The 24,171-nt window shown below is 39.6% G+C and overlaps 1 protein-coding gene across 1 annotated transcript in view; it reads left to right on the forward strand.

Moving 5' to 3' along the window:
* LAMA1 (laminin subunit alpha 1) overlaps positions 1–24,171 on the forward strand; it is a 134,344-nt gene that overhangs the window by 95,264 nt on the left and 14,909 nt on the right. Inside the window, exons 35-53 of the mRNA XM_087819301.1 lie at positions 815–926; positions 2,512–2,674; positions 4,347–4,557; positions 4,730–4,846; positions 4,969–5,132; positions 7,052–7,187; positions 7,855–7,948; positions 9,533–9,649; positions 10,938–11,120; positions 11,439–11,593; positions 13,189–13,332; positions 14,489–14,622; positions 15,683–15,833; positions 16,635–16,759; positions 19,811–19,961; positions 20,619–20,763; positions 21,295–21,436; positions 23,432–23,546; positions 23,740–23,901. Of these exons, the coding sequence (XP_087675427.1) occupies positions 815–926; positions 2,512–2,674; positions 4,347–4,557; positions 4,730–4,846; positions 4,969–5,132; positions 7,052–7,187; positions 7,855–7,948; positions 9,533–9,649; positions 10,938–11,120; positions 11,439–11,593; positions 13,189–13,332; positions 14,489–14,622; positions 15,683–15,833; positions 16,635–16,759; positions 19,811–19,961; positions 20,619–20,763; positions 21,295–21,436; positions 23,432–23,546; positions 23,740–23,901 (2,721 nt within the window). The remainder of the gene's footprint in view (positions 1–814; positions 927–2,511; positions 2,675–4,346; positions 4,558–4,729; positions 4,847–4,968; positions 5,133–7,051; positions 7,188–7,854; positions 7,949–9,532; positions 9,650–10,937; positions 11,121–11,438; positions 11,594–13,188; positions 13,333–14,488; positions 14,623–15,682; positions 15,834–16,634; positions 16,760–19,810; positions 19,962–20,618; positions 20,764–21,294; positions 21,437–23,431; positions 23,547–23,739; positions 23,902–24,171) is intronic.

The raw sequence follows: 24,171 nt of genomic DNA on the forward strand, positions 1-24,171 counted from the left end.
GTGATGGACCCTACAAAAAGTGTTAGTTTGGTTCCTGTTAATTTAGAATTAAAGATAATTTGGGACGAGTTTAAAGGTTTAGGTGTGGGCTCTAAGTACCTAAACGAGCAAACATTTGGTAGGAAGTAATAAGCTGATTAAATGAATTCTCTCTATCCATTAAAGAAGATCCTCTTTGGATTTTGACTATGAAACACTTTTAGACCTAGTCTGTTACTTTACATTTCTGGAAATTACAAACAACCTTTCCTTTTACAAATTATAACATTTCTAATAAAAACAACGGCCGAGGACAGCTAAGTCTCACACCCTGGGCTGCCAGCTTTATGTACACCATCAAATTTAATCTTCATAAAGTCCCATGAGGTGTTATTATTACCCCATGTTATCGATGAAGCTAGGAGATGTTAGAGACTACGTCTCCAGGTTAGCAGAATTGGAGCCTAAACTCCTCAACTATGTTCTCATGGTCAGTAAAAATTAGCAAGATTTTTCTTTCTATATTCTGTATACTTGGGTCCTATAGTGAATATAGAGTCATCACAATAGAGACCCTGGGAGAGTCTGTGGTTTAATAGCCAGTTAGGCGGCTTTAAAAAATATGCCATCTTTTCTCACACAGAGTGAGCAGTACATTATTTTATTAACCACTTGGTCAATTTCCAATCCCGAAATATTAACCTTGGTTTACATGGTAGTGTACATCTTTGATCTATATTCTGGAATGTATTTTGTTATTTAAAAGAGACAATTTGAACATCAAAGCTTCATAACATTCAAGTCAAACTAACCTGAGACCTTTTTTTTCTATCAGCTCACTAGAGTGTTAACAAGTAGCCAGCAGGTGGCCAGGGCTACGGAGAGAATCCTCAGCAAGAGTCAAGATCTCACAACATTTACTGAGAAGCTGAAGATAAGCATTGAAGGTAGTGTGCTCAGTGTCTAGTTTGGGGAATCTATGCTCATTTGGAAGGAAAAGTCCCATTCACTTTATAAAATGTATGAATGGATATGTGACTTGCACTCAACTGCTAGAGCCAAAGGACTGGAATATTCCATAGTTTGGGGATCCTGATGGGTCCAGACCATAGTCTTTCATTGAGAGTTTTATCTTTTTATTTTCTATATGACGTGTTATACTTAGGCCTTAAGTATCAAGTAGATGTGGTGTGTCCCCATCTGTTATGAATTTGTTAAATGAACACTTATTAAGTGTCACAAGGTGACAGATGATGAGCCAAGTTCTAACAACAAAACACAGGAGAAAATGAAATAGAGAAGTTTTTACTCATGGGTCCTGGAGAAAGTACCCAGCATTCCTCAAAGGGGCACATGGAAAAGTCTAGGCAGGGCGCAGACTGAGAGAGAGACAGGGCCTGCGCCACCTGCATTATTAGGCCCTATGGGTACAGTGCTTTGGAGTTCATGAGCTAAGGCCAAATTGGTCCATCCAAACCAAGAAAGCAAAATTTTGGTGAGCTCCATGGGGTTCTTATCTTTGGGGCACACAGGGGAAGGCTCTGGGAGGCCAGCAGGGGGACTATTTGATCACAGGGGCTGTTATAACAGGAACTTCTGTTTGCTTCCGACTTTGAGGCTGCTGTCTGGGGTATGTGCTTGTATGATGGGGCGAGTGTTAAGGTCACTGCAGGCCTCTTGGCCAAACAAAACGGATGCCAAGGCAGCAATGCCACATGAGTGGCTGCGCTAACTCTCGGCACCATTCCTTTGCCCACAATAGAAGCTGATGCAATGTGGTCCCAAAGTATGTGCACAATATTAGAGTAATTTAGTCACTACTCAATTGGGATGTCCCTTCTGTTCTGGTTTTTAGATTGCTATTTTTAGCTTTCTGGCCACAAAAATATATTCTTTTGTTTTTGGATTATTGCATAAGGACATAAGGAGTACAGAATCCAATGCAAATCAGACTTTATAAGGCAAAAGATAAGAAAATTATTAGAACAAATAATATTTGTCATAAGAAGGGTAGTATCAAGTATGGGTGATTCATTCATGCAGTAAATATTTGTTGAACAGCTTATATATGTAAATGTCTGTGCCCAGTGCAGGAAATGCTGAGGTAAATGTAAGACCATGGCCCACTCCCTTACAAGGTGTAAGGGCACTGCAGAAGACAAACATTAAGTAAACCAGCAACCCCAAGTCCATGAGTGTTTTGATAGGGGACGCCCAGAGTGCATTGGGATGTACTGTGAGCCTGGCCTGACTTAGACTTTCAACTAGTTCAGGTGAACAGAGCAGCCTCACTGAAGAAGGTTCTAAGTTCTTCCATTTTTAGTGTGTCCACTTTTTTGAAAATTTATCTCTATTGTTCAAAGTATTACAGATGCCCCCCTCTTTTCCCCTACTGATCCCCTCTACCCCACACCCTCTCCCCATGCCTTCAACACAATATTGTCTCTGTCCATGGGTTATGTATATATGCATATAAGTTCTTTGGTCCACTTTTGAGCGACGTATTAAATGATTGATGAGTTTTCTCTATAGAAATTATTGAAAAAGCAACAACTCTAAATCAGACCTTGGGTGAAGATTTCCAGCTACCCAGTTCTACTCTTCACATTATGCAAAAGAACATGACATCTTTGTTGGAAACCATACAGAAGAGGCATTTCATGCAGCTGCATCAAAATGCCACCATTGAACTGAAGTAAGTCCCTAAATGCCGTTCATGACACAGCCATTTAGAGGAAAGAACTTCAGTGCTGAGGGGGGAAAAGGCATGTGGGAGGAGGCACAAGAAAGAAAATTCTCACTTAGGGCAAATGTCGTAAGAGAAAAGAGGGGCCCTATTGTCACATAAATGAGAAGACCTGTGCCAGACCCTCCAAATAGAGAAAATTTTAATCAATGCCACTATCTTTATATTTGTGCTTGCATGCCATAGGTTTTGTTTCTCTGTGTCTCTGGAACAACATGATAGTGTATTTATTGAAGGTCAAGTGTAATGTAATAATCTCTCATGGAAGAAAATACAGTCAGTGGCTATTACCTGTACTGTAAACTCTAAGACAGATTGACATTATGCCAAAATAATTTAGCTCAGCTATGCAAACTCTAATTGAAAACCACAGTGTGAAGTGAGAGATGATAAAGAATTGTTAGGCATGGTCACTGGGAGCCCGTCGTTTTCTTTCAGGCTTTTCTCTCAGTATTTTCACGGTTATTACTTGATGTAATATAGCACAAGCTGTCTTTTTTCCAGGTTGTGATAAATATCTTAAAAACTAGCTTAAATAGTTACACAGAACTCTATTCTCTATAGTGTAATATTTAAACTATTTTAATCTATTTTGCTACTTTAAATAATGTTGCAATGGATATCTTAGACAAAAATCTTTTTCTGTATTTCACATTATTATCTTATTAGGGCAGATATTAAGAAATGAAATCATTTTAGTCAAAGAATTTACATTTTGATGATTCCTGACTTGCATTTCCAAATCATTTTCTAAAAGATTGTTTAAAACAATGTACAGTTCAAGTGGTAACACATAGGAGATTTAACCTTATATCTTTTTTCATTACAGAATATGGTTTTTAACATGGTTGTTGATTTGTTAGGTGACAAACAAAAGGAGAAGCTCCAGATGGGATCTGGAGAACTAGTAACCTAATTATTAGAGCAGAGAGAGCCATGAACTAGTGCCTTGAGGGGACATTAGAGGAGGCTGAGGGCCCAGGCGGTGGGGACCAGAGCTGCCTTCTATTGAGCTCCTCCTCCATGCAACAAGGGTGCCACCTTCACTTTTCTTGTTCTTTCCTATGACCTCAAACACCTTGTGAGGTAGGGGAGAATCCAGCTGGGGAAACTGAGGCCCAGAGACTATAAGTAACTTGCCCACTCTTCAAACTCCAGGATATTCTGAACCCTGACCTCAAACCTAAATCTGTGTGACTGTGCACTATTCCCCCAGCTATAAAAATGCAGCAGCATGTGGGTGATGTTTCTGCCCAGGGAAGCCAGCCCACTAGAGGTTCAGCATCTGTGGTTTTTACTGGGGGCTAGTGTTGTGGGCACCCTCTGCCTAGCATGTGCCCAAATTCCACACTCCCAGAGGAAAAGCAGGTGTTCAGCATCAACCACACTGTTTGCACAGACGGTGGAGGCAGTGAGCTACTTGTGTCAGGTGGGGCACAATGGGAGCCCTTTGCAGACCTTGCAGGCAGGTCTTTCTAAGGACTTTCTTCTGCCCACTGTTACCCTTTACTGCACACTGTAAAACTAGGAATGGATGTGTAAAAATTCCTTCTGCTACCATTTCAATGATAGGAGCTTCAGTGTTCATTTACTTACTATGCGAACCATCTGTATTTGTCAGGACTGCTGAAAATTTATTGTCACAAATTCAGAAAAATTACCGGAAGCCACAGGAAGAGTCAAAGGTAATAAAAGAAGCAGCAAGCAGCCTCCTTTCAAAACACAACCGTGAACTGCAGGCAGCAGAAGACCTCGTGAGGGAGGCAGAGGCGAAGGCTCGGGAAAGCAGCCGCCTCCTGCACATTGTCCGTGCCAACCTGCGAGAGTTCAGTGTGAGTCCTAACAGCTCTCGCCTCAGTTAAAGCTACTGACCAAATTCTGCGATATAAATAATACTATTTTGAGCTTCTTTAAAAATGAGCCCCAAGTACTACCTGAGCACATAGCATCAGGCACCCGTGTTCGGAAGATGACTTGCTTTATGAAGCATCCTTTTTGCTGCAGGATAAAAAGCTGCGTGTTCAAGAAGAACAGAACTTGACCTCGGTGCTAATCGCCAAAGAAAGAAGATCGCTGGGTGACGCCACTGCACGTGCAAAGGCTGCTCAAAGTGCTCTAGTGGTAAGTTAAACTCAGCACAGTCACAATGCAGCTTCCAGAGAGCTTCACACATCTCATAAATATGCGCACACACACTGTTAAACAGATGCATATATATTCCTGGTATTGGTTTCTCCATGTAGCAATTAGAGCGTCACCGGGATGAGCTACTTTGGTGGACTGCCAAAATCAGGCGCCATGTGGATGATCTGGTCATGCAGATGTCCAGACGGAGAGCGCTTGACCTTGTCTACAGAGCTGAGGACCACGCAGCTGAGCTCCAGAGACTAGCAGGCGCTCTGGACAGGTGAGACCACGTTTTGCAGCAATTCCAGAGGTTGCGATTCATTGATCGGAGAGAATAAGGGTGGCTATTTTGGTCACAATGTTGGGTCACTCTTCTTCTTTTGTCTAAAAAGTAAGATTACTGTTTTGTTCACATGGCAAGGAGGATTGCCCCCATGTCTGATAACATAGCTGACCATCAGCATAAAGAGATGATGGAGAAATGCAAACTGAACTGAACAGACATTAGAGCAATATAATGCTACAATATCAAGCCATCCAGGCCTTGTTACGCGTCTGCTAAGTGCTCAGGGCTTTGCTGGGTTACATGTGTACCCAAAGAGGATATTAACCTCTTTGCATATCTTACCTCTTTGGAGCTTATGCTTTAAATGGCTTTATACAGTGATGGAGGCGGTGGTTGCCCACAGTGGACCCATATAAGTGCTGGGACACTCCCAACTCCTGAAAGATATCACCCTCAGTTATTTTCTACTGCCTGAAGGTCTACCATAGCATTACAATAATTTCAACTTATATTTTTGGATATGTGTCCTCACTTGTTAAAAGCCTTGAAATGAGAAACACAATGTTAGGCTGGTGGTTCCCAAACTTGTCTACACGTTGGAATAACCTGGGGAGTTTGAAAAATACTGATGCAGTTGTCCCTTAGTTCCCGCCCCCCTCAAAGATTGTGACTTAATTCTTCTGGGTTGTTACCACGGCTTTGTTATTTTTTAAAAAGACCCCCAAGTGACCTAATTATAGCAAATGAGGTAACCAATATTTTAGGCCTATCAGTGATGTGCACAATATTATGAGTTAATTGGTAAATTTATTTGAAATTTGTTATAAATCATGGATGGAAAAAGTCTGGACACACTGGGAGTGTGTGTTTGTGTGTTGGGTATGTTTTGTGGAAGGGGAAAAATAAGTATCTTTCCAATTTGAGGAATGCTGCCCTAAAAGATTTAAAAAAATGTAAGATAGAATATAGCATAAATTATGTGCTGCACTGAGCACTACTGTCTCAGGAATTGGGAATAGAAATGGAATTAGATACTCAGTGGTCTCTTTTCATCATCTTTCATCATTTCCCAAAGAGAAAACAGTATCTGACCACATACATAGCTAGAACAAAGCCTTTATTACTTAGCATGCACAGTAAAAGCAATTTGATATGATACACAACATTAAATAACATTATTATCTTTTATTTATAAATCACCAAATTTTGCCAGTCAAGTAGTAAGGCATAATAACTGCTGATGTCTGGTTTGGGAATCACCCAAGTCAATAACCTTAGGAAGGAAATGAAGTGAGTTACTCAGCAGGCAAAGACGTGTCAATTATCAGATTTTATTTTCAAGATAGAGTGGCTGGATGAAATTGCACCATTACCAGTTGGCAAGTTCATAAATGATTTGCCCACTTGTAAGAGTGAAGTTCAGATGACTGAAATACTATCTGATCCCCCTCCAAAACCCCTAGTGAACTTCATCAAATTGCCCTGTGCCATTTGGGGAATAAGTTTCATAATCCTTATATATGCTTAGGAAAGCTTTCTGAGAATTAGCAATTGCCTAGCAGGAGAGATCGCAATGAATGCAAGCACACAATGGCACCCCAGGCACATGCAGGGGGTTTGAACAGAGATCAAAAGATGTTGAGGGCAGCTGGAAGAAACTGATGAATGGTGACGAGATGGGAAGCAGCCATCCTCTCTTCTTTGGGTATTAATTAAACAACAGTTCTTAGTGTTATTGTGACATTGTGGTTACTGCTTCTTAAGTTTCCTTTTGGAATCAGAGGAGAATCCATGTGTTGCTATTCCTTGTTGATGATACTGTTCTAAGCAGAAAGAAACTGGGAGGCTTTAAGAAGCGTGGGCAAGTCCAATTTTAGTTTATCATAACTCCTCTAAATATGCTGATTTCACAGTGGCTTTGGAAACGTTAGACATGTGTCCCTGAATGCAACCAGCGCAACCCACATCCATTCCAACATTCAGAGCCTGATTGAAGAATCAGAAAAATTGGCAAAAGATGCTCTCAGGGCTGTGACTGAGGTGAGCCTGGTAAGAAAAGCCCCGTGGGCTGCGCTGTGCACCTTCCTTTTCCTGGCACCGTGGGGGATGGCTCCTTAAGGTTCTTGAGCAAAAACTCGGTGGCTTAAATCTGTGCTTGTCAGTGCTCCTTTCTGGTGGGATGTGTTTATGGCTTCTGTCATCATGTGGTATGTTTTAATTTCTTAAGGTCATAAATACTTCTTTATAAAGACTTGGGAACTAGTGATATAAAGATGACAAAAATCTCATCATTTCGTATTACAAAAATGATGATGCTACTTGATATCTATTTAACTTATGAAGTTATGCCCCCCCCGATAAGTCACCTGGCACCATACATATTTATTACAGTATCATTGACTATATTCCCTATGCTGTACTGTATATCCATCCCAGTGACTATTTTGTACCTGCCAATTTTTGTGGTCAAGATCTTTATTTATTGGTTGGTTTTCAACTTTATATATTTAAAAATAGCTTGTATTCTTTCTCCTCTCCCATAAATTAGGACAGATATTAAACATACCTTAGGACAATTTAAACTCTCGCTGCCTATTATCTAACTGACTTCCCCGTTAGGAACTAGACGGAGGCTATTCTGATAGAGTCGCTTTTAAATCTCCAGCAGGATCCACCCTGCCCTCCAGTCACCATGTTTAAATTGTTCTGTTTCTAGTTCCCAGAACCGCTGGTGTCTAATGGGAAAGCAGCTCTCCAACGCAGTTCCACGTTTCTAAAAGAAGGCAAGAGCCTGAGCAGAAAGCACCAAGGTCAGTTTCCAGCGTGGACTGTGTTGGTTAGAACACATCGCTGAGCACACTGCCTTTCCTAGAGCAACCTGAAGCTCGACATTTCTTTGCCACAATAATATTTCAATTTGCTATCCTATAAACATTACATAATTTTGAATTTTACTTTATTGATACTTACTTTAATGTTCAGTCATGTCTAATCTTCCCTAGACTCATTAAGCCTTCCCTGTTAACCAAATCCTCCACTCTGCTTCAGCTTCTGAGCTTTACCGTTCTTCATCGTGTTTGTCAGGTTATCTTTGATGTCACATGCTCCTTTATTTGTCTCTCATGGTTTTACAGTTACCTGAAAAGTTGTACTATGATACTTCTTTCACCTTTTTCACAGGGCTAAAATAATGTTAGATTTATGGTAGGTTCTCATTAAACAGTTGTTGAATTAAGTCATAATTGATTTATCAATTTTTCAGAAAATACTTAGGCAGTTTTATTTTTCCTAAGAGTTTCAGTAAGCAATTATTTGGCATATGTAAGAGTTATCCAATAACATAATGGCATATCCATAAGGAAATGGCAGCAGGAATCTGTTGTGTAAAAGATACATACAAGTTTTATACGATATAGTGTATTTTTCACCTTAATATATTCTAATATATCAAAAATGTCAAGTCTTTTCCTAGAGAGTAAATAGTGGTCTGTGGACAGCTCATCCCCCTTGTAGACGGGTCCATGTCAAGTACTGAACCCTCCCCAGCTGCCTGAGCCAAGAGGGTGGATATGTGGAGATCTTTTTCTCTGTGAGTCATACAGTTTAGAATATGTTGTCATCTCACCATATAGAAAGTACACAATTCTAAATCATAAAGCATTAAACACAAACTCTAGCATCAATGTTGATGGGCTATGGTTTCAGTTTACACAACTAAAGGTATTTCATAGCCATGAAATAGTGAACTTCCTGGCAATTAAAGTTTTAGGCAGAACCATCACGTTCATCAAGGATTTTATCAAGAATTTATTTTTTTAACTTGTTCAGAATCCAGTGTAATTGTGCATTATGAACAGATATTTTAAAAGCAAAGTCTTTGATCCAACAGGTTTAATCAGACTTGGAAGAGGTTGAGTGGAGTGCCTGCTGGGTGGTCAGAAGGGAACAGGAAGCAGAGGCGCCCTGGCCGGGGAGCAGGTGGGAGGCTGGGAGGGACAACACTAGGCAGGAGCACAGTTTGGAGTTTTACAACCCAGAGGAGAAAGGTGGCCACAGTTTAGGTGTGGATAGGAAATTAGTGAGTCTAATTAAGACTGAGTGATTGAAACACAGTTCTCCACCTCGAGCTGAGCTCTAATTAAATTGGGCATGCAATTTAAGAAGAAATATTAGTGAGAAGGGCAACAGGCAAAGTAGAAGAAATGATCAAGGGAGCTAAAAACACAATTTCTATAATCAGGGGTGCTAAGTCTTACTGGAAAAACTGTCAGTGTTGGGAAGGGTCGCTGTAGAAAGCTGTCGATCTGTAGGTAAGTCAAAGTGATGAAGAAAACTTGCTTAGGCAATTTTTATTAGGCTAACCTAAAAGGGAACACTTTTCCCCCTTTAAATAGGTATCACATTGGAACTGAGAGAATTGAAAACTATGGCAAGCACATTTCAAGAAAATGCTGATAAAATTACTAGGCAGACCAATGAATCACTCTTAATACTTAGAGCAATTCCGGAAGGTAAGTGGAAAGGGGGTTCTTGATTTTAATGAATGTCTTCTTGGTGCAAAGCTATTATCCATGAACATGAGGAAGTCCTGCCTCAGGTCTGATAAGAGCCCTCGATGCAAATGAGACCAGGATTGATAGTTTTTACTTGCAAAGAAATATGATTTGGAAGTGAAGATTACTATTTTTTAATAAGTTCAGAACACCTGAATTAAAATACTAGAATTATACTCTGAAAACAAAAGCCTTAGAGATTTTCTGCTACCATATTGATTACTTACTTTTACAATGGGCTTGTCACATACTTTAAATGAAAGAAGTGTCATTCAAAGAAGTCAGCAAGTTAAGAAGCTGGAATGTTCCTGCTCTGAGGGAAAATGTTAGGTTCATTATAGATGTAAGAAATTTAAAAGTTCTTGCTTGGTAATCTTCCTTCCTAAGGCAATAAAGCATCCTAAAATAGATCATTTAATATTGATGGCTTAGAAATGCAGTATTCATTAAAATTTTAAATGAGATAACTTTTTAAAAGTGTAATACAAATGAATTGTGCTGTAGTACATTATTTACAACCCCTTAACCTTCTCTTTTTTGATTAATAAGAATTTTTTTTTAGGTCTTACAAGATGCCCAAGTATCTCTAAATTTCCTCCTACTGATTCACCTTATAAGCAGGCAAATTACCTTGGGGAGCTGGGCTTGGGGCACTTTGGACTTCTTACCTTAAATCAATAGAGCATTTTCTCATCTGGATGTTTCTTTCTCTCTTTTTTTGAGGACACATAGTGTATGCTTATTAAACACTTAAAAATAACTTTTTATTTGGAAGTAATTTCAAACTTGCCGAAAAGTTGTAAAAACAATACCCATACATTCTTTATTCAGCTTGTGTTGATGTTTGTCCTGTTTATGATTAAACACTTTTAAAATGAATACTAGTGCCTTTTTAAAAAAAAAAATCATCACCCAGATCTTCTAGAAAAACTGAATTCCAGTTTATCTTAAGTGACCATTTAGTCTATTCTGTTATATCTAGCAGCCAGATGATGTGGTGAAAAACACCACTTCCTTTAGCGTGGGACAGGAATCCCCAAATCTTATCCAGACATGGAATGACTTGAAGGTGTTTAATGAATATGAGAAGGGGATGATAGAAAAGAGACCAAGTGAAGAAGTTTAGCTTCTTAATATATGAGATCCTGAGCATGGCAATTAGCAGCTGCTTTTGTTATGTTATGTGCCATTAAAAACAAAAAGCCCCATTTTATGGTGTGCATGCTTGCACATGAATTTATTTCAGGTATCAGAGACAGTGGAACCAGAATCAAAGAATTGGCCCTATCTGCCAACCAGAGTGCTGAGAGCACACTGAAGAATGTTGTGGGATTGAGTCAGAAGCTGTTAAACACATCGACGGATGTGTCCAAGGTCAATGCCACCTTACGAGAAGCAAACGAACTTCTACAGGACTCCTCAATGACCAGTATGTCGATGTCTCCCTTCTCATTAGGAAAGTCTTCATCTTGCGACTTTGAACTTGCCAAGTGCACAATGGTGCTTGTTCACAAACAGCATTCCTAAAAATAAAAATACTCTTAACATCTGTATTTGCATTTATAAAGAAAGAGAAGGGCCTTCAGTAATGCATGTTGCTAGTGCACTTTTTACATATGTACCAAAATTTCAAGGATGTGATCATTAGGGTATTCAATTTTATCCAGTGCGTTAGTAATGACCAGCTCATTTCTCTGTGTCCTTCACCCCAACCCCACCAACTTTCTTACTACCTTGTATTTGTTAGGTCTGTTAGCTGGAAGAAAAGTTAAAGATGTGGAAACACAAGCCAACCTTTTATTTGATCGGTTGAAGCCTTTGAAGATATTAGAAGAGAACCTGAGCAGAAACCTGTCAGAAATTAAACTGCTGATCAGCCAGGCCCGGAAACAAGCAGCTTCTGTGAGTGTGGGGCCCTGTTGCTGTCAGTAACACCCACAGCCCCCTAGCTGAGGCTCTCGGTAACCCCAAGTTCCAGAGAATTCCTGTAGAAATGGCTTTCTGTCACACCAGGTCCCCTAGAACGTCTACTGACAAACTCTCAGCAACCCCAGATTCCTCACAGCTTTAAGTATACTTACTTAAGTATATTTAATTAGTCTCATTTTCTTTTATTTCTGCTTTTATACATTTCAAAATGTTGTTAGCAAGGAGATCTCCATGTCTCTATAGAGATTTGTAATTGTAGCCTAGATTTATAGATTCATAGCTATTAGCTAATGGTTGTCGAAGGGCTAACATCACTCTGCATTTCATTGGTGTTCTATGGTGTTATTTCCATCATTTACTAAGTTGGTTTTAATAATCCAAGTGGTCTTCAGAATGCTTGTGCAGTACACGACCTGTCCTCTAAGAACCTGACCTAATAATTTGTATATGTACAAAGGCTGCACACACCCAGGTCACTAAATACATAAGACACTTGACACCCAGAGAAGCACACAGTTGAGAAAATGTTTTCTAGGCATCCATCCATAGCACATGGCATTGCTGTGCTCTTGAGAAGCATTTCAGGGAAATGAGACGTTCGAGAGAATATGCAATTGTCACCCTACTGAGGCCTTATAGAGGACAAATGTGACCTCTGGTCTAATGTTTATCCATCTAAAGTTTTCTAGCCAAGATAAAGAAGTTCTGAGCTCTTTGACATTCCCCTCCCCCCATAAGTGACCTAATTATTGGAAAAGGGCTGTAGGTTTACATGAGCCCTGGCTTCCATCTGTTTTAGGTATAGTTGCCAAATAAATGTAAGCCCAACAGATGGTTCCAGATGCTCTGGTGAATACAAACTTACACTCTTTTTTTTTTTTTAAACATGTCTTTATTGATTTTCAGAGAGAGGAAGGTGAGAGGGAGAGAGAGAGATAGAAACATCAATGATGAGAGAGTCGTCATTGATCAGCTGCCTCCTGTATGACCCCCACTGGGGATCGAGCCCGCAACTTGGGCATGTGCCCTGACTGGGAATCGAACCGCGATCTCCTGGATCCTAGGTTGATGCTCAACCTCTCAGCCACTCCCGGCAGGGCCAAACTTATACTCTTTAATGTTAATATAAGCTATATATGCAAATAATTAGAGAAATATGTAGCACCGTAGTATTTGCTCTATAAATATTTGCTGAAAGAATAAATAGATTATCCCTCCATTTATTTGACAAGTGATCATCAAATATCCTCTCTGTATCAGGTCTAAAGATTCCAAGATGATTTGGATAAGCTCCTGGTGTTTAAGGAATTAAATCTCACATGACAAAGACAGTTTTCTACATAAAATACTCTTTTAAAACCCCAAGACTGACTTTTTCATATTTAAATACTTTACCAAATAAAATTATCTCCTTCACCATCTGGTTTCTTACTTTATGAAGCATTATGTAGTATCAGGAGAGGAAACCTGCCTAACAGTGAAAGGCTGACTTGGAATAGTATTTTTGAATTCCTGGCCCACTGCCAATGTGTCACTAAATGATTGGAGCACTTTTTTTCCTTCTACAGATTAAAGTTGCCGTGTCTTCAGACAGAGATTGTATTCGGGCCTACCAGCCTCCTATCTCTTCAACTAACTATAACACCTTAACACTAAATGTTAAGACGAGTGAACCCGATAACCTTCTCTTCTACCTTGGTAGCAGCACTAGTGTGAGTATGGACCCCCAGAAAGCAACAGTGAATCTCTTATGAATGCATATGTTTTCTGAACTGATACTTTTTGGATGAAAAAACAATAGGATCTTGGTGAAATCACTAATTTCTTTTAAGGGAACTAACCTTTTTTTTTTTTAATTAATTTTATTGTTAAGAGTATTAACAGCTGTCCCCTGTTTTTCTTCCTTTGCCCCCTTCCACTCATCTCCCACCTCATCCCAGGCCTTCACCTGTTGTCGGTGTCCATGGCCTATGCGTAGATGCTTATAAGTTCTTTGTTTAATCTGTTCCTGCCCTCCATTTGCTAAACCAGTAGCATTAGGTTAAAAATAAGAAAATTACAAAATTCAATACCTGTGAGGACAATGACATCGAGGAAGCAAAAGTGTTTCCTTCAGCTATCTTAATCACAAACTGTGGCTTCAATGAACTCTTTATGCCTTCTGTGACCTCTGGAGCCACTGAGGTTAGCTTTGGGTCTGTAACGTCGATCTTGGTGGTGGTTGCCAGGAGTGGAGGTGTGCACCCTATGACCTGTCATAATTGTCAGGGCTGACCCAGGCTCTTCCACCCAACAAGTTCCAGTGGTCCCCAGAGGGCAAGTCCCCTATGGAAGACCATTGATAATTTTTGCGGTGCTGGTGGGAATGGGTCAGAAGCCTTGTCTGTGTTAGAGCAGAAAATACTGACAAGCACAGATACTACTTCTTAGGAACTAAAGCACGAAAACTCATGGCTCTGTCTTATTGTGTACTTTGATTTCATTCATTGCCTTCTCAGACTAGGCAGACACACAAGTGCAATGCCATCCCTCATGCTCCCTGGAGACTGCTGGTGATCCCCCTCCCCCCAAACACCAAGTTTTTCTGGAGGATTTTATGGGAGGCATTGTGGAGGGCCATGCAGTGCAGGATGGTGGGGTGCTAATGGCCTAGGGTGGTCAACACCTTTAGTACTCTGGGTCTTGCTTCAGCTGGGAGGGAGTGGCGGGGGGGGGAGAATTAAAGACAAAAGAAGATATAATTTTGGTTTTTGCTTTTATTTAACGAATAGAAAAAATGCTGTAGGAAATCATTCTTTAAAGTGTTTTAGTAGTCATACAAGCAGTCTGGCCAGTAAACTCATGCCAACACATGCCCTTGCACCCCAGTCTGACTTCCTGGCAGTGGAGATGCGGCGGGGGAAAGTGGCCTTCCTCTGGGATATGGGCTCCGGGTCAACGCGGTTGGAATTCCCAGACTTCCCGATCAATGACAACAAATGGCACAGTATCTACATAACCAGGTAGCAGAGAAAGTTCTCTTCCAGCATCTCTCTTTCTAAAACTGTATAAATAATTACATGTTTCTAATATCATAATAGTCTGAAACTTCTAGGAAGTTAGATTATAGTGAAAGAATACTTAGAAACAGGATTTTTGTCTTATTACAGAAGAAATAAATATTGTTACCAAAACCAACAATAAAAGAAGAAAAGAGTTAAAAGCTTATGTTTCCTTTAGAATGGTAAATGTATGTGTGAGGCAGCCAGCCCAGTAAAATGTTTCCTGCCCAGTACATGGGAGTAGATGCAGTCTGGAGAAATTCCCTGTGGCTGGCAGTTGAATGCAAGCAGAAGAGGACAGAAGACAGGATACAAGTGGGGAATGAATTTTCTTAACATTAAAACACAAAGCCAGCCTGGCTCAGCGGTTGAGGATCGACCTAGGATCTAGAAGATCGTTGTTCGATTCCCAGTCAGGGCACATGCCTGGGTTGTGGGCTCGATCCCCAGCAGGGGGCATGTGGGAGGCAGCCAACCAATGACTCTCATCATTGATGTTTCCCTCTCTCTCTCTCTCTCTCTCTCCCTCCCTCTCCCTTCCTCTATCAATAAAGACATATTTTAAAAAAATTTTTAAAAACACAAAGCAAAATTCTTCCTTATCAAGCCTCTCTCCAAAGGTAACTACTCTTTAGCAGCTTTCTGTATAGCTTTCTTTTTACTTTTCTTTAACATTATGGCTTATTGTTGATGGTATGTTGTTAGGAATATTTGTCTTTTGCTTTCTTATCAATATAAATAAGTCACATTAAAGGCAGTAAACAGTTTCAAATATAGTTTAACTCATTATCCATGACTGTTTTACATGATGAAATTTACATTTTGGAAGAACTGCTCTACAAGATGTTGGAGAGGAAACTAGGGGTGGGGGTTAGAAAAGACTAAAAGCAGGGAGACCGTCTGGGGGCTGCTGCAGTAGATGTGGGAAGAAGCAGATGGACACTAGGTGTGAAACATGTATGTACATACATGGGCTGACTGGCAATTCTGAAAGTGTTCTGCCTATCTTTGTGACCCTAAGATTTGGAAACATTGGTTCATTGACTGTAAAGGAAATGAGCGCAACTCAGAAGCCACCACCAAAAACAAGTAAATCCCTAGGAGCAGCTAACGTTCTAGATATAAACAACTCAACACTGATGTTTGTTGGAGGGCTTGGAGGACAAGTCAAGGTAACGTTATGAACGTTCATCTGAACACAACTGATTGGCTGATTTTACTTGTATATTAATGTAATATATAAATTCACACAATGTTACATGTCAAATATATTTCAATGAAAAATAATATAATTGTTGAATATAACCTAGGCAGATGAAGAGTTTTTTGCTTCTCTTATTCTGCTTAATGACAGTTCATCTGCAGAGTTGGGTTGGTTTGGAGGGCAAGGGGTCATGCTTGATAAATAGTATAAATGGGAAAGAGGTCAGTGGTTCATTTTGCTATTTGGGTTTCTCTTCCAATGATGAAACAAGAAATTCAATAGTTCATACTAATTTCTGTAAAGTTCCTGTATCACTATTCTAGCTCTAGTGTAGACTTGTACTGATTAATGTTTAGTGAAAGAGCCCATTGTGTTTATTTTTTTGTATCAGTTATCCTCTCACCAAATGATATTGGGTCAAGTGGACTTGGTTCACGCTGTCACACAGGAGTACGGGTCTCCATGCCAGCCAGGCCCTCACCACTGACCACATTCTCTGGGCCTCTGTTTCTCACTATAAAAGAGGCTTCTCTCCAGCAACCCTACTAACTGAGATCATCTCTAAGATCCCATCCAATTTTCACTCATTCTAGTATTCCACTTCATAATTAGAAGGAAATCCAGTGATTACAAACTGGCTATTTTGGGGAGTGTTTTCTCAAAATTTGGATCTGTTAGATTTAAGCTTTCAGGGAGGAGTTTCGTGCATTTAGAGAATTTATTCCTTTTCACTAAATATGTGTGGGTTATCTTTGTTCATCTGCATTAGAAGTCTCCTGCTGTGAAGGTTACTCATTTCAAAGGCTGCATGGGAGAAGCCTTCTTGAATGGACAGTCGATCGGCCTGTGGAACTATATTGAAAGGGAGGGCAAGTGCCATGGCTGCTTTGGAAGGTAATACGCTCCCACGATTTAACACATTGTGTGTTAGTATATTAACACCTGAGAACTGCTTAAAGAACTTACATGTACATCAGGGATGGATATAGAGTTCATGATGTCAGCCTTCTTATTGCAAACGATACAATGTAGATTTACAAATGGAAGCATGGGTATCATTTTAACCCTTACAAAGTACTCTTATTGCTCTGTCTTGTACTGTATGCTTTGATCATGGATCATAAAATCAAGAAGCATCAGACATCTGCTCAAATAACCTTCTGTCTCAAAGAGGCATAATAAGCCTTGGGTAAACCACTATATATTTTTTATACTTCCAAGGATGAGAATTTTTGTGTGTGCCATCAATTTTTATAAATAAGTACTTTCTTATTCTTAAGTTCTATAATTCTAGAAATAAAATGCACATGGAATTGGAAACTACCTAACATCTTTTTGCATATATTGATATAACAGAGGGCATTTAATAACTTAATCTCACCAAGCTCAGCACCCCATCTATTATTTTCTAATAAAATAACTACAACCCTGTAAGTCTACAAGACCTATTTTATAGCACTTTAGCAATTAAGGAAATAGATTGCCTTTGCCATTAAAGAAATGTAACATCTGATATAATTTCTCCCATCTAATGGGCTGCTGTGTCCAGATAGAAATCTGTAACAGTAAGCTGTGACAAGATCTGTTAGAAGCAACTTGAGTTTCATTTAGACTCTATTGGGTGAATTTTCACTTTATCATTGTCAGGTCTGCTTTCTCCTATGGCCCCTAGCTTGGGATTTTGTAGTTTAAGCCTTTTATTTGCTACTTCCCCCTTCCTTAGCTTGTTTAAAAAGTTATGACCCAAAGTGTGGTTATTAGAGCCTTAGGACTAAAAAAAGTACTGGGCTTGGCAGCTTAATTGCTCAGGCTCCTGGCCCAGGTCTCCTACCGGATCTGTCAGTGGCATGAGGTGTAAGTTACTACACATTATGGAAGGAGGTTTGGTTTCTTCTTCCAGAACAGGGAAATAATAATCATACCTATCTTACCTACCTCCCCAAATTATGCTGATGAACACAAAGCATGATCTATGTGAAAATACTTTATAAATTTGAATGTTCACCAATGTTCATCTCTGATCTCCCTGTAGTGATAGCCTGTTGCTTTCCAGGTAAATGTCCCAGGATTATTTTCTTGACAATAAATGTGTGAGAAATGAAGGTTTTGTAATTGGCGAATGTCATCAAAATGATATGACCCTGTGTGGCGATGGCATCTGCCCTTGAAGGTCGGGAGCACGAGCGCACATTGAGGCGCTCTCATCCGTCACTTGGTCCTCATCTGTTTCTCCAGTGTGGAAGGAAGTCTTCCCAGCAATTTAGAAATTCTAACATGAAAAATGCTCCAACCCCTGGGCTCTGTCCCCTACACCGACCCAAATCATTAATCTTGCTTGTAGAAGGGAAAATCTTAACAGAAATTGAATATTTCTAATATGGACAATGTCTTCCTACTTTAGCTGTTATAATATCCCCAGTTTTCATCAGTCATTTCAGGGTTATCTTAAAACCAGTGACCTCAAACTGCAGCAATGGGTGAATTTAATGATTGCTGGCTCTTCTCTTTTTTGGAATGAGGAAGCCAGTTTTTTCTGTGTGGCCACAGGCTTACTTCTTTTTGAGAACTGCCCTCCCACCAGATTTCCACCCACCCAGACCATTGACTGAAACATGAAGGTTCTACTGAGAGGAAGGATTAACAGGTGCCATCCTCTAGATGTTAATCCTGGAAACTGGCTTTTTTAGGTATAGGTATGGCTACCCAGCTGAGTTTTAAGGCCAAATTGACTCATTAGCTCAATCAAATTAAGATTTGATTAAACATATGTTTATGGTTACTGTGCAAATCAGCTGGCTATTCTTGAATTATATTCACCAACATTTCCAGAAATATATTTTGAAAAATAACATTAATTTGGTAGGATATTAGTAGATATTTCTTTTTTTAAAAAGTGGCAGTAGATGGTGTGTCCTGATCATAAATGTTTGGGAAACACTAAATTAAAAAATTAAGCACATTGCTTTACTGTGAGGCTATGCACTATAACCCTGTCCTGGGAGAAGCTAGAATTGCAGCATTTCACAACCTCATTTGACCCAGATTCTTTTTAAAAAGGAGCATTCTGTATAATAAACAAAATAAACTGATGAACAAAATAGATCCAGAGACATGGAACAGACTGAGGAATCTCAGAGGGAAGGCAGGGGTGGGGGAGTGGGTCGCGAGAGATTAATCAAAGAACTTATATGTTTATAAGTATAACCTATGGACACAGACATTGGTATGAGGAAGGCCTGGGAGTGGAGTGGATGTGGGGTTGAGGGTATCAATGGGGAGAAAGGGGGATATCTGTAATACTTTCAACAATATAAATTTTAAAAAATAAAAATAAAAAAATAAAAACTACCGGGCACATTAAAAAAAAAAGGATCATTCTGTAGTTGCTTATGTCCCAAAGAACATACTTTGGCAAGTGCTGATATAGGCAGGAACTGGTACTTTATGTCTCAGTTTATAATTGATTTAACTGTCTTCATTTTAGGTAATTGCCCCTATCTATTAAAAACTTTTAGCTCAGAGAGCTAAATAATCTAATTCTAGTAACTGATTCCATTTTCACAGGCCAGTGATTTGAATTCATTATGCGTAATTTACCGTTATTAAATCATTGGTGTGATCCATTGATGCTCTTTCTATTTAAAAAAAAATTCTCAATATGAGCATTTACCTTTAACTTTATATTACCAAGTAAACAAATATTGTTTTTTTTCTTTTTCTGAATGTATTTGCAATTCTTTACATGGTGTCAGTATATGTGTATAATTATGAATAATCTCTTTAATTCTTAAAAGATATTACAAAATAAACCATTGATTCTAAGAGGTCTCATCAAAATAGGGAAAAAGAAACCTTTCCTTTGTGAGGGAGAATTTGGTAACTATCATTTGTTCTCTTGGACTGCCTTCCTGAGAACGGACTGTATTTCACTGCTCTGCTTTGCAGCCCCCAGAATGAAGACTCGTCCTTTCATTTTGATGGGAGCGGGTATTCTGTCGTAGAGAAGACGCTCCGGGCTACTGTGACGCACATAATTATGCTTTTTAGTACCTTTTCACCTAACGGGCTTCTTCTCTACCTCACTTCAAATGGCACCGTAAGAATCTTCATGGGGCACTTGGCCCCACTGTGTATATACAGTTAGATTGCTCTGAGGATATTTATGTTTAATGACTATTTTATGAGCATATATGAATATATACATATGTATGTCATACTGTGTCTCCATTTTAAAGAATTTATTTATTATATCAGTACAGACTCATTGAAGATGTTTGAAAGAGCACCAAGTAGAAGTAGCTTTCCCATCATTATAGATATCAAACATGTTGTTAAACGTTTAGCTTAAATAATATGTCCTGTCCTACGTTCACTCTGACCACTGTAGCGTTTTCTGAAACCCATTCACTAGAATTTCATGTTCCCATTTGTTTTCTCATGTACTGGTGATTTCCCTCAATCATCTAGTTTTATATTTAGAACTAGTCCATTTGTCAGTCTCAATTGGAAAAGATATAGAGACTCCACTTATTTTACTGAAGTGTCCATTTTGATGATATGAGTTTATCTCACTTCTGTGTAGTCTTTCAGAAAGCCTCTGTGGACACCGAGTTCATAGCATAGACCTCTGGCTGTCGCCAGGTCCAGCTTTCTCAGTTTGACTTCAGGAGGTTTCTGCCATCCCTGACTTGAAGGGAAAGGAAATCTTGTGATAACGATGTAGCCATGGGTAACTACTTTTTCTTTTTTACAGAAAGACTTTTTATCCATTGAGCTGATCCATGGCAGAGTTAAAGTTACAATTGACTTGGGCTCAGGACCTCTTGCCCTTGTCACAGACCGACGCTATAACAATGGAACCTGGTACAAAATCGCCTTCCAACGAAACCGGAAGCAAGGTGAGTGCACGGATGGCTGGGTGGGTGGATGGATGGCTGGGTGGATGGATGGCTGGGTGGGTGGGTGGGTGGGTGGATGGCTGGGTGGGTGGATGGCTGGGTGGGTGGATGGATGGATGGGATATTGGTTGCCCTCATGGGAACAGAAATCTTTCCAAAATCAGTAGCCTTTTACTTTAGCTTTCTGGGTATTCTTAAATGATATTCTAATTTAAAAAATCATTGTTTTGGGGGGGATACTAAGCATCAGGGTTCATATTTTGCTGGAGGAATATTTAATTCATAGACTGCTTTCCAAATGTATTATTTAACATTAAATGCTCAGTTGGAATCAAGAATCAAAGCCATTCTGTTTTCTTTCTGGTTTATTGACTTGTGCAGAGGATTTTCAGTTAATAGTCAAGAACATTCACTGGTCAAAATGACAGAATATAAAAGAACATGTCTTTGTAAATGAAAGTTGTTAGTAGAAATTCATGTTTTACTTTAGTGTAGGAAGTGATTTGTATCTATTCTTCTCATCTCTTTTAGGACTCCTAGCAGTTACTGATGCTTATAACACCAGTTATAAGGAGACCAAACAAGGTGAAACCCCAGGAGCATCTTCTGACCTCAATCGTCTCGATAAGGATCCAATTTATGTGGGTGGATTACCTAGGTCAAGAGTTGTAAGGTATGATACTACAGTGCAGAATATTTATATCCTTAACTACCAGCTAACTATACTAGTTTCCTAGGACTGCCATAAAAAGGTACCACAAACTGGGTGGCTTAAATATTTATTGTCTTTAGAACATCTAGAAATAGTTACTGTACAATAATAATATCTGGAGATCCCACTTTCCGTTACAAGTCACTCTCCTCTCTGGACATTTTAGTGTAGTAGAATTTCTTTCTAGGTGGAAAAAAAAAATCATGTTTCTGCAGACTTATCTGGATTCCCCCTTTGTGTGATTAGAATGAATAACGTATGTGAAAGTTGAAAAACCAGCATCAGAAAATTGGATGAAAGATGGCAAAGAGAGGCAATGAAATCCTTTTATAACACTGATTCATGTTTAACTTTGTGACTTTAATAATTTACATAAACTTTCTGTGGTTCATTGTCCTCAGTTTTGTAATTTTTGATTAGAAAATTAAGCTCTAACTTTTAAAAAAATCATATATGATTCATATATGAAAGGCCCACAGTCAAGGCAACATAGCTTCCAGGGAGTGGGATCATTAAATGTCCAAATTGAGTCACCCAGCCCAGTGCTTTTCAAAGGTGTATTTGCAACACTACCCCACCTTGTACACAATCCTAATATGTGGCCCAGAAGTCCAGCTACTCCAGTTGCTATGGGTTGAGCAGCCCAGAATCCACTTTCCCACGAGCCCTCTTCTTTTTGCCAGAGGTTTCTACAAGTTTCAAGGAACATAGCTTACAACCGAAGTCACACACACTCCACCCCCGTTTTAGAAATGAATACACCTAACTTTCTGGGAATTAGTCATGTGCCGTAGGTCTTACCTCTGTGCCAAGACAGCCAGGACTGGAAGACTGTCTCCTAATCCCTGATTCCAGATATCACTCCCTGACATGGTGTGCTCCAGGTGCTCCTGGAGCAACAAGCTGTGTCATAGTCATCTGTGCTCTGCCTGAATAACACAGAGTATAGACATTGGAGAAAAGGGCAGAGCCCCCTTTCTAGGAAGACATCCCAAATCACGGACCCATGCTAGAAGGGACTTGGGTATCATCAAGGCCAGCCTCCTCATCTACAGTGGAAGAAACTGAGATCCGGAAAAAGTTGAGATTTGCCCTAAATCATATTGTTTAATGAGTCGCAGCTCATTGCTTAACACAGAGAGAAAGAAAAATGAGATGTGACTGTAACAGGAAACTGTGTTACTAGCTGATGTTTGCGAGGATAACTTGGAGCTCTTCAGTAGTCTCTGTTTTGAAAATGAGGACCTGACCACATCACAGACTCACCCACTCATCACCACAGTGTGGCAACTTCTGTTTATAAAAATGTGGTGTTGACTTGGAGTCTACAAATAAGGTCGTGATTAATTCCAGACTTCACCAAATGTAATTATTTCCTTCAGGACAAAGTTCATGGATATGCAGTATGGACAATAGCCAGTGACTTCTCTAGCTGTGCAATCCTAGGAAATCACATAGCCTACACTTGCCCCATGGGAGCAAATGGTCTGTCTACATGGAGACTGGATTATAATCCCTGCCCCTATAATTTCCTCAGGACAGTGCTCTGTCTCTCTTTTTTTTTAATTTATCTTTATTGTTGAAAGTATTACAGATGACCCCCCTTTTCCCCCTCATTGATCCCCTCCACCCAACATGAGTGTTCTGTCTTTGTTATCATTGGCCTGTGTTTTTGTTTAAATTGTAATGACAATAGTTTCCCTTGAATATTAAATGTATTTTTATCTAGGTAGCCATCTAAATAGTCAAATACACAAAATTCTTTCCCTTTCTTTAGTCCTGAGGAGAGCATTTGTTTGCGACCTGAAGTTCTTACCATCAATATCCCTCTTAGAGATAAGACTAAACACTTCTGCAGAAGGACACTTGGAAACATCTTCCTTATTTGTAGGTCCATTTTAACTCCTTTCAAAAATGGAATTATTATCCTCGTGGTTCTCATGTCCTTCCCTACAGGAGAGGTGTCACCAGCAAAAGCTACGTAGGCTGTATCAGACACCTGGAAATATCCAGATCGACCTTTGATTTACTCAGAAATTCCTATGGAGTGAGAAAAGGCTGTATGCTGGAGGTGAGAAGCATTTTACTAATATTGGAATAAGTTTCTATAAACACCCACTGATTTACCAACATAATGAAGTAATAAAATCTAAAGCAATGGAGGTGAGCAGGAAAGAGGTGGGGAAAGTCTGCAGTGACCTCCACCATGGGAGGTTCAGTGCGTGGTGGACCTGACAGTGCTGTTTCCTCTCCTTTGTGACCAGCCTATCCGGAGTGTTAGCTTCTTGAAAGGCGGCTACATTGAGTTGCCACCCAAGTCTTTGTCACCAGAATCGGAACTGTTGGCAACATTTGCCACCACGAACAGCAGTGGCGTCATCCTGGCCGCCCTGGGCAAGCGCGGGGGGAACTGGCAGGCCCATGGGGTGAGTAGCTCTAACACCATCAAGCCACAAGCTCAGGAAAGAAATGCTTCAGGAGCAACTGGATGAAAGTGACTTAGTCATGAAGTTTATTGTTGATAGCCATGCATTTTTAATAAGTAAACATGATTACTGCTGAATGTCCTTCCCTTTTGAACCCTTGTCTGGCTACTATGAAGAAAGACACTTGCTGTCTGCCTCCAATTCTTTTTATTTTTATTTATTTTTTATTTTTAAATTTATTTTAAATATATCTTTATTGATTTCAGAGAG

This window comes from Miniopterus natalensis, chromosome 7 (assembly GCF_054644295.1).
Source record: "Miniopterus natalensis isolate mMinNat1 chromosome 7, mMinNat1.hap1, whole genome shotgun sequence".
NCBI classification, from domain to species: domain Eukaryota; kingdom Metazoa; phylum Chordata; class Mammalia; order Chiroptera; family Miniopteridae; genus Miniopterus; species Miniopterus natalensis.